At 47.6% G+C, this 10,082-nt stretch overlaps 1 protein-coding gene across 10 annotated transcripts in view; it reads left to right on the top strand.

Moving 5' to 3' along the window:
* SMOX (spermine oxidase) overlaps window positions 1-10,082 on the top strand; it is a 111,292-nt gene that overhangs the window by 86,183 nt on the left and 15,027 nt on the right. For 9 of the 10 annotated variants that reach the window (XM_025216030.1, XM_025216029.1, XM_025216035.1 and 6 more), the window contains 2 exons: window positions 4,589-4,762; window positions 8,717-9,416. In XM_025216030.1, coding sequence (XP_025071815.1) covers window positions 4,589-4,762; window positions 8,717-9,416 — 874 coding nt within the window. The remainder of the gene's footprint in view (window positions 1-4,588; window positions 4,763-8,716; window positions 9,417-10,082) is intronic. The other variant, XM_025216036.1, reaches the window with a different exon arrangement.

The following is a 10,082-nucleotide window of genomic DNA, read 5'->3' as shown; positions in this document are numbered from 1 at the left end:
CTCTTTCCTGCCTATGCAGGGGGTCGGACTCAATGATCTATTGCGGTCCCTTCCGACCCTAACATCTATGAATCTATGAAACTTTCTGCTTCGTATCTTAAAAATGGGTTTGTCTTGAAATGTTCACGAGCAGGTTGGACAGACACTTGGCTGATTTAGTTAGAAACCTGCCTGAAGAATCTTGCCTTGAGTTAGGGTGCTTGACTAGGTGAGCTCGTGAGATCCCTTCCAGCCCTCCGTTCCTGTGACCCTATAAATGAGGCCCCATGTACCCTTTGATGCCTTCTGCAGGTAGGAATAGTTTCCTGAGTAGCTCAAAGTCTCCTAGAAGATCTCAAAACAACCTAAATGAAGTCCTGCTCTCATAGTACCTCATTGTGCTTAAGGCACTGAGGACCTCAACCTGGCTTGAGGTTGGACCTTTGTGTGGTGACTTGCCAGGCTTTGTATTTTTGTGCAGGTCTCTGTAACACGTCTATACTTTCAGATTTTTGTGTGCATCTCCTTGCTATCACTGGAAGCAAAAATATAACTTTCTACAGGCAAGCTTAGGAAGTGTGGTCAGTTCTGAACTTGGTCAGTATATTTATATGGTGACAGCCCTCTCTGTCATTCTCTGCTGCTGCTTCTCACCTCTTCTTCATATGCATCAGGTTCCTGGGTTGCCATTTGCAGAATCATTTAGCTCTCTCTCTCAAGAGGAAGAACAGAGGACATCATGACTGTAACTCCTAGATGATACCACAGGACAAATGATAAATGAGGGGGATGAGATGGAAGCTGGAAGACAGATTGATTGGTGTGCACCATGCGGGCATTTTTCTCTCTCTTTATTTAACCCGGTGCCCAGCGAAGAGTGCGATGGACATAAAGACCTGTCTGGTTAACTTCTCTCAGCCAAATTGTAACTGGGTTTTAACACAGTTTTGCTTGTCTTGTGAACGCATTATCTACTTACAGCCTCCAATCAGCTTAGAAAAGCTCAGCTGCTTTATGCCGAGGTGATGTTTGTGGCAGCTTTCAGCTGCATTGGCTGGCAGTGGTCTGGGCCTCAGAAATCAGGGCCGTTGTGGGAGTGCTTGGACTGTGTGTGTTGAAATTCGGTAGTATTTCTCATGAATAGGGAGGGGTCAGGGACATTTTTTCCTCCCCATGACTTTAGTGAAGGGCAGTGGCTTTTACCTCATTTGTTTGGAAATCCTTATTCCTAGGATTGACTTGATGCCAAATTTGTTGCCTAAGGGCCTTGTCCCTTTCCTATTTTCTTCTGCTCATCCTTTGTCTTCTGCTATGACTCCTCCTTACATGTTTTTCCTCCCTACTTCTCAATTTTTTTTCTTTATTTTTAATTTCTGGGTCTCCTCCTCCTTCTGGAGCATCGAGGTAGAGCAGTTCCAGCGTCTCACCAGGGCTCCAGAGGCTGCCCTCCAATAGATCATTATCAATGGATACCCAGTCATATAAGCAGAGCTTCGGCATGATGCCTGTCACATGGCACACCGGCTATATATACCTTAGCCCCATGAGCTAGATGGCCAGTCCAGCTTGGGCAGACCTTTGCCTTTTGCCCCTTTTATGACCCATCCTTTCAGTTGCTTTCTCTTCTATTTCTTTCTGTCCTTTCTTTTCCCTTTCTAACTCTTCTCTTCCCCCAGTTCACTTCCCATTGCTGTTACCACCCTTGTCTTGTCTTGTCTTCTCTTGCCCACCTCCTCGCTGTCATCGGGAGCCAGCTCTGTGTAGTTCATCAAGGGCCAGGAGCCAGGTACAGGGGGACCAGCCATGCCAGTGGAAAATGGGAGAAGTCTTGAAGCTTCAAGTGTCCCCTGAAGCCTTTTCTGGGAAGCCAGTATTTTGCAATTCCTAGCAGAAGCGGGGGGGCAGGAGATGTGTGAAGAGTGTTGGGAGGGTAACTAGTGTCAGCCATTTTTCCATAATTACTCCGTAGCACTAGTATGTCACAACCATTAATATCCAGCTCCTTCGGAGAGGTCATGTGTCATCGTCAAAACACCTTTGATGGTGGAAAAATCTCCAAGTCAGGGCCTGGCTCATATACTTCTAATTCATCATGTTCCCCTGAGGCATGACATCTAAGTGCAGGTGACTAATCCTAGGCAGACACGTTGTTAATGGGTTTGGCTGTGCTTCTGGGACGAGTGTTTTCTGAGCTTTCCTGTCTGCTGTTACGAAATTACTCTGAGTTTTGTTTTCTTAATTTTAGAGATGAAATCCTGTGAATCATAGGTGATTGCTGGGATCATTTACACAACCAGTGTGATTCTACCCCATGGGCACAGGTGCTGGAGTGTGTTTGGTATTATTGGTCAAGTTAACTTCCTCAGTAGAAATGCTGGAGCAAGAGAAGGGTCCAGCACTGTTTTCAAAAGGGGAATACTTTGGGTAAGCAAGGGGGTTTATTCTGCAGGCTTGGTCCCTTGGCCTAAGGGCTTGGATCAACCCAGGACTTGCAGGGTGAGTGAGGACAATAAAGGGACTGTGTTCAGGGGATTATTTTTCATAGCTCTCTAGCTCCCTTGTGGTTTCTGAGTAAAGTTTTTATGTGTTTGCATGTGAGAATCCTTTAAGCCTGTGTTCACTGTTGTACTTCCCCGCTGTCACACCAGGATGTAACTGGGAAACCACAGATGGATGGATTCTGAGGGGAATGAGACTGAAGTAGCTGGAGAATCTGCAGGGCTGACGCGCTGAATCTATCCAGGTCTAAGTGACCAGTTAGGTGTCAGGCACAGGGGCGGGGTGTACATACACCCTGACTCGACTTAGTGACTCAACTAAGTTGACTTAGCTAAGTTAGTGACTCAACTAAGTTGACTTAACTAAGTCAACTTAAGTTAAGCCACATCGGAGCATACACACTAAGGCTAAATCAGCCATAGCAGCTTCTACTGCTCTTTGTACACAAGAAGCCAGTCCCCAACGTCGAACCCTCTCTGCCTCTGCTCTCACTCTGTTAAAACTCCCAGCATCAGGCCTTGCTGCACAGTAGTCCAGGAATAGCTGCTCTGTAGTCGGCATACACTGGAAGGCAGCTGAGTCACAGACCCACTGGTGGCTCCTGTTTTGTAGCTTGCATGGCAGGTTATAGTTGCGAGGATTGCACAGTCTGTTATGGTGAGGGGTATTGGAGGTAATGGGTTACGCTCCCATGTTTTTGAGGGGACAGACACACAGAGTGTGCATCTACACGTGAAGTTAATACAACACAATAAACTCTGACGCATATTGTGCCGGAGTTTATTGCTTCTGGGTGCTGCATTTACATGTGCGCTCGGGACTGCAGCACACTGAGCCAGGCTGGAGCAGCCTTGGCTGGCAGGGGTTCCAGGGATCAGTCTGTCAGCCTGAGGCTGCGCCGACCTGGCCCGGCGTGCTGTGGACAGGCTGGTTGGGGCACGAGGGTGGTCCGACCTGGCTCGGTGTGCTGTGGACGTGCTGGTTGGGGCACGAGTGTGGTCCGACCTGGCTCAGTGTGCTGTGGACGGGCTGGTTGGGGCATGACTGTGCTTCGACCTGGCTCGGTGTGCTGTGGACAGGCTGGTTGGGGCACGAGGGTGGTCTGACCTGGCTCGGTGTGCTGTGGAGGGGCTGGTTGGGGCACGAGTGTGCTCCGACCTGGCTCAGTGTGCTGTGGACAGGCTGGTTGGTGCATGACTGTGCTTCGACCTGGCTCGCTGTGCTGTGGACAGGCTGGTTGGGGCACGACTGTGCTCTGACCTGGCTCGCTTTGCTGTGGACAGGCTGGTTGGGGCATGACTGTGCTTTGACCTGGCTCAGTGTGCTGCGGAGGGGCTGGTTGGGGCACGAGTGTGCTCCAACTTGGCTTGGTGTGCTGTGGAGGGGCTGGTTGGGGCACGAGGGTGCTTCGACCTGGCTCGGTGTGCTGTGGAGGGGCTAGCTGAGGCACGATGGTGCTCCAGCGCGGAGCTTGCCAGCAGGCAGCCCTCACACGGAAGCATCTTTGTGCCCCATCCAGTCCCGTCAGTGTCTATATGCGAGTTGCTGTGCACTAAAGAATGCCGCTGTAGAATAGTACTAACCTACGGTGGAGTTAATTAGTTTACTGCGGCCTAATAGGGCCAAACGTGTAGACACGGAGACTTGACTGCAGAACTAATTTAGGTAGCTTCGCGGTAAATGTCTCGTGTGGATGCGCCCAGAGTTTCTAAATGGCTCCCGGGTGATATTGAATGTCGATGAAGCGGTGCCAGGCAGCAGCACCCTCGTTAGCATCAAGTTGATTAATATGCAGGAAGTCTAATAAGCATATCCATGCTGGAGTATCCCATACGGATGGCACTGCTGTTTGGCACAGTAAATTTTCAGTACAGATCTGGCATAAAAGTACTTCCATTTTGTCTTGAGTTACTGGTTTCCTATCCTCTTCTGAACTAGTAGAAATATTGGCACTCCCCGTGGCGGTCGTAGGGTGTACGGTGAGCCTCCTGATTTGAATCTCCAGTTAGAAGTGGTGACGTGAGCGGCACATGCAGGTGCTTGGGTTCTGTACATTTGAAGTTTGATACCTGCTATGAGTCGCTCTCTCTTTCTGTCCCGTCTCCGACAGGTCTATAACCTGACTCAAGAGTTCTTCCAACGTGGTAAACCAGTCAATGCTGAGAGCCAGAACAGTGTGGGCGTCTTCACACGGAGTGTCGTGCGCAAGCGCATCAAGGCCGATCCAGATGACTCGGAGGCCATCAAGAAGCTCAAGCTAGCAATGATTCAGCAATATCTTAAGGTGCGTGCCTAAAATAAAAGGCAACTCAGTTATGGACCCCAGAGGCCTAGCTAGGAGTTCCCCATCGCTGGGGATTGGCTTTGTGTGTCCTTTCTGCCTTTGGCATGTTCTCTAGTTCAAGGTTGTATATTAAACTGTATTCAGAAGCTGAAAGCCTCTGTAACAGGCTGGCAAAAAGTAACGTCCCATCAGTTAGATTGAATTCTCTGGTGAGAGGTTATAACCCATAGTCCTGTCTTGTCGCTCCTAACGAGGCTTTCTCCCTGTGACTTACTAACAGTAATCAGCCTAATGGCAGCACCCTGGGCATCTATATACACGTTCCAGCCATGCGGGGGAGGGACAATGCTTTAATTAGAGCAGCTCTGGGAGCCACTGTAATTAAAGCACTCTGAGCATCTCATGTATCAGCGTCCCCTCACTTCAAAATGGTGGTGGGGGTGCTTTATCTAAAGCTCATCAAATGAACTTTAATTAAAGCACCCCTGCTACCATTTTGAAGCGTGGGGACACTGATACACGAGACACGGAGGCTGGCGGCAGCACGGAAATTCCAGCAGGCTCAATTAATCGAGTACTTACAGCGTGTTGGAGCAGCCTCCGCGCTCGTGTATAGGTATCCCCGGGTCTACATGATCCGGGCATGGTACCATATTTTCTCACATAAAGTGTAATCTGGAATAAGATATGCACCTTGTTTTTGAATGAAGAAGGAAAGCTTTCCTCGAGTAGCAGCAGCTAGGGAGCCAGGCCTGCTTCTTGTTCTGCTCTGTGCAGATTGTGTAAAGACTTTACTTTTGCTTTTACCTGGCTGAAGCTTAAGTGGCAGAAACTGCTGTTACTGTATTTCCTCGCACATAATGCACACTCATTTCCAGCAGCTGGTTTTCGGTGTGTGTTGTATATGAGAAAATACAGTGTCTTTATTTCCCTTCTGTCTCTCTCCAGAGCTTGGAAACCAGGACACTAACTCTAAAAATAAAATGCTATTGGAGCAGTCCCTGCAAACTAAGTCGCAGAGCAACTTAAAGGAAGCAGTGTTCATTAGAAAGCCAAGAGACAGTAAAGCCAAAGGTAAAGGGTAGAAACCCACATCCTAATTTCCTCCTCTATGCTTTGCAAGTGGATCTTGTCTACTTTGTGCCCTTACGGCTTCAGTTGAAAGCTCTTTGGGACTAGGACTTGTACAGCACTTGACAAATAATAAATGGTAGTAGTTTGACACATGGGGCCAGGTCCTACTCTTTTAGGCATATAAATGCAATCCTATTCCATCCTGTTGGAGTCCCTGAAAAAGCACTAGCATATCTGCTTTTCTAATACACTGTTCTAGTTTTAAGATTAAATCAGAGACAGCAGCAAGGAGAAGGACTCGCACCTTTTGTATTATCCATTTTTCAGGGATGTTAGCAGAATGGAATAGGTTCATACTTAGGCATCTAAGTCTCATTAGGTGCTTAAGAGGTAGAGTAGGATCTAGACCTTAAAAGTTTATATACCTCACAGAGTGAATAAGATCTGGCCTTTTATGTTTTAACTTGTCATATGAATTAAAAGGTTATGTAATAAGGAAGGGGAGGCACACAGCAGTCCTGTGAAGTAGGTAAGTATGTTTAATCCTCAGTGTCTTGCCTGCCATTCCCATGTGTCCACCTTCTTACCAATACGCTTCCCACCAAATTAAGAATAATGTTTTGGCTTTTAAATCGGTGTTTATAACTAGTGGGTATAGGACAATTATGGGACTATTTTTGTGGCATAACAAAATAAGAGCATGACACAAAGATGGTCCAATAAACACCAATTATTTACTATATTCACAGACAAATATCAGTGCAAAACAGCTTATAATTTGAGGGGTGCTTGGTGTTAATAATTACTATTATCATATATGACTACCACATTACTTTGGAGATTTTTTCTAATCCATGTGAATGCCTCTTACCATGTAAATGGCAGACCAGCAGCAGCAAAGATTATAATGCAGAGAAGACCCTCTACTTGGAGCAAACAAATATCCTTTTGTGTATTGGGAATTCTTTGCATGGCATTTTCCTCTGATTTATCATTAAATCAATGTTGCAACCTGGCCGCACCTGCAGGGGGAGGTGCGGTCTTTGGGAGATGGCATGGGATTAAGACTTTAGTCACTTGTGGTCATTAAAGAGTGCGTGGTCTTTTGGATAAGAGGATGGGTGTTAACTCTGGGATCTTGGCCAACTTCCACCCTGGATAGTTGTGTCTTTGCCTTCCTAGGAAGCCCTTCTGTGCATTTTTGCTGTAGTCAGAATGATGCAACAGCCATTGCTCATCCTCAAAATGGGAGAACTTCCTATAAACAGGGACAGGGAACTCCACAGTTTCTCCTGGAGTCCACTGGTGGGTATTCAGATGGACCAGTAGCAGCAGAAGACCTTTTAGATAAAGCCCCTATTTTTTGCAGGATGTACAATACATTACATTTAGAAAAGGACAAAACCTAAAAATTTACACTTATCTAAATCTTCTTTTAACTGTATCTTTAAAGTTTAAAGCCGTTTCTTAACTTGGTTGGGATCATGCAGGATGGGTTCTAGACCTAGCGCACATTCTGATTGGGGACAAAGCAATACTTTCTGTGGTGGACACAGGTTTTCAGGGGAAAAAAAAGACGTTTCATTAAATCCAGGCAAGTAGACCTGTGTGCCTTTACAGTGCCTCATTGAAGACAGTTCTGCATGGGCAGAGGAATATACCTGAATGGATCTGATCATGGAAATGCAGTCATAGATGGTGTATACTTCAAGGCAGAAGTCTGTTGTTCTCTGGCTGTGAAAAGCTTAGCATTACTTTTTGAACGTTCCTAAGTAATAACTTGTCTGTGTGCATTGGGCATCCCAGTTTATGGGAGAGCGGAGTCTGCCTGTCATGCAGTAACTAGCTATGCAAAGCCAAGTGTTTGCATGCCCCATGGTGAGAGGATGCTAAGTCTGCCAGACTTATAAACAAGGAAATTACAGTTTGGAAAAACCTCGGTAATTGGCAGCGAGGCAAGACAGATGATTGTAACAGTGCTTCTACATTAAACATTAGACAGAAGCAGTCACAGCTGTGTAATGATCATGAGTCCAGTAGTTAGAAACCTAGAAAGAGAAGGTGGGAAGAATGGAGGGCCGCCTCCCCCTGGTGTTCGCACTGGAGACCGATCATGAGACAGGCCTACCGCTCCACCCGCTTTGCCGTCGGATTGAGGCCTGATGTTTTTGCTGGCATTAACCAGGTGCTCCTTGAGCATTGCTAGTCAGACCGAACGAATCCAAGGTCAGTCTCCCAGCTTTGCCTCGCCTTCCCCCTCTCTTCTTATTTAGTTCCCTTTACATCAGACCGTGTCACGTAGCCACAGATTCATAGCTCGTTGAATGCTAACTGTTTTGTGGCCTGCTAAGATCCATACCGTAGACATAGCTTTGAAAACTTTGTTCAACTGAAGTCAAATTATGGAATAAGAATCTGCCACCATCAGTCAGGGAAATTTGAAAGTAGGCTGATAGCACAGCATCGATTCATCTTTGGTTTGAGCAACAATTATTAGTTGATCTGTATTTTGTGCTCCGTCTCTTCCCTGGCTGGAAAAATGCAGTAGGATGTCAGGATATTGGTTTAAAATCTTGGAGGTGATAGAACTTCCCATGCTTGAACCCATACAGCTACGCTGAGATATCAGAGTATTGCAGTAAGAAAGCATCCGATTGGTTTTCAGAGTTGATTCGAAGTAGAATAGGGACCCGTTTTTTCCGGCACTCTGGTGAGAAGGTGCTGTATTAGTAAATGTGGCATGGGTGTAGTGCAAGGGACTTGAAAGTCAAATCTCTTGAGTTCCCTTCCCAACTCACCCATTAACTCACCGTGTTGTATCTGTACCCCAATGGCATGGGTAGCTCTGTGGAAACATTGTTTTGTGTTACCTTCCACTAGGTGGAGAGCTGCGAGAGCAGTTCCCATAGCATGGATGAGGTCTCGCTCAGTGAATTCGGAGAATGGACCGAAATCCCTGGTGCCCATCACATCATTCCTTGTGGCTTTATTAAGATTGTGGAGATCCTGGTCCGGTCGATCCCGGAATCTGTTACCCAGCTCCGCAAGCCAGTCAAGTGCATCCACTGGAACCAGTCTGTCAGCAAGGAGATCGAGCGCGTGGCCGACCACAACAGCGACAGCACCGAGGAGGACAAGGGCTGCAACGTCTTTGTGGAGTGCGAGGACTGTGAGTTCATCCCAGCCGACCACGTCATTGTGACAGTATCTCTGGGGGTCCTGAAGAAGCACCACAAGAGCATGTTTCACCCCCGTCTGCCTGAGGAGAAAGTGATGGCCATTGAGAAACTGGGCATCAGCACCACCGACAAGATCTTCTTAGAGTTCGAAGAGCCCTTCTGGAGTCCCGAGTGCAACAGCATCCAGTTTGTCTGGGAGGACGAGGCGGAGAGCGAGAGCTTGACCTACCCAGAGGAGCTGTGGTATAAGAAGATCTGCAGCTTTGATGTCCTGTACCCACCGGAGCGGTATGGCCATGTGCTGAGCGGCTGGATCTGTGGAGAGGAGGCTCTGATCATGGAGAAGTATGATGATGAAACTGTAGCGGAAACCTGCACTGAGATGCTGCGTAAATTTACAGGTCAGCAATTGGCTTGTTCCTTTGGTGGGTAGATACGGAGCTGGGGAGGAGGGGTGGAGCTGGGAGGTGGAAGGAGGGAAATGCAGTAAAGCCGTTAGCAGCTCTGTGGCTGCCCAAGGGCTTCAGAAGCACCTGGTGCAGAGATGCATTTTCTCTTCCATCTCCCAGGGCAGCTCCTGTAAAAGCCAGTGTCTTTCTGAGACCATAGAAAGATGATGGTGACTGGCACGCTCCATCAGCTGATCGGTGTCGGTGCCACCAGATTGCATGCACTTTGCTTTTTTAGCCCCAGTAGCACTGTGCCAGCTGTAACAGCTACAGCAGCACAGTGACGGGATTCTTGTGCCCAGATCCTGGCATACATGACTGTCATTCCATTCACTCCATGGAGCTGTGCCAGTTTAGACCAGCTGAGGATCTGGCATGTGGGGTCCTATCTGTGACACCCGTTCATGGGAAGTGGCATCATCCTACATTTTTAGGTGTCCGTTCATGTTCTCAGGTACCCAGAACGAGATGCTCAGAGGTTCATTTTGATTTCAGAGGCACTCCGCACACCCCGGTTCAGTGGCAGTTGTTGCTAATCTGGTAGGATCACAGGTGTATCATACAGCCAACACGGGAGGCACCAAACTTCAGTGATTCCTGCCATGACCACCTGTAGGT

Source organism: Alligator sinensis, unplaced genomic scaffold (assembly GCF_000455745.1).
Source record: "Alligator sinensis unplaced genomic scaffold, ASM45574v1 scaffold23_2, whole genome shotgun sequence".
Taxonomy (NCBI): Eukaryota; Metazoa; Chordata; order Crocodylia; family Alligatoridae; genus Alligator; species Alligator sinensis.
This window is presented reverse-complemented; position numbering and strand designations above follow the sequence as displayed.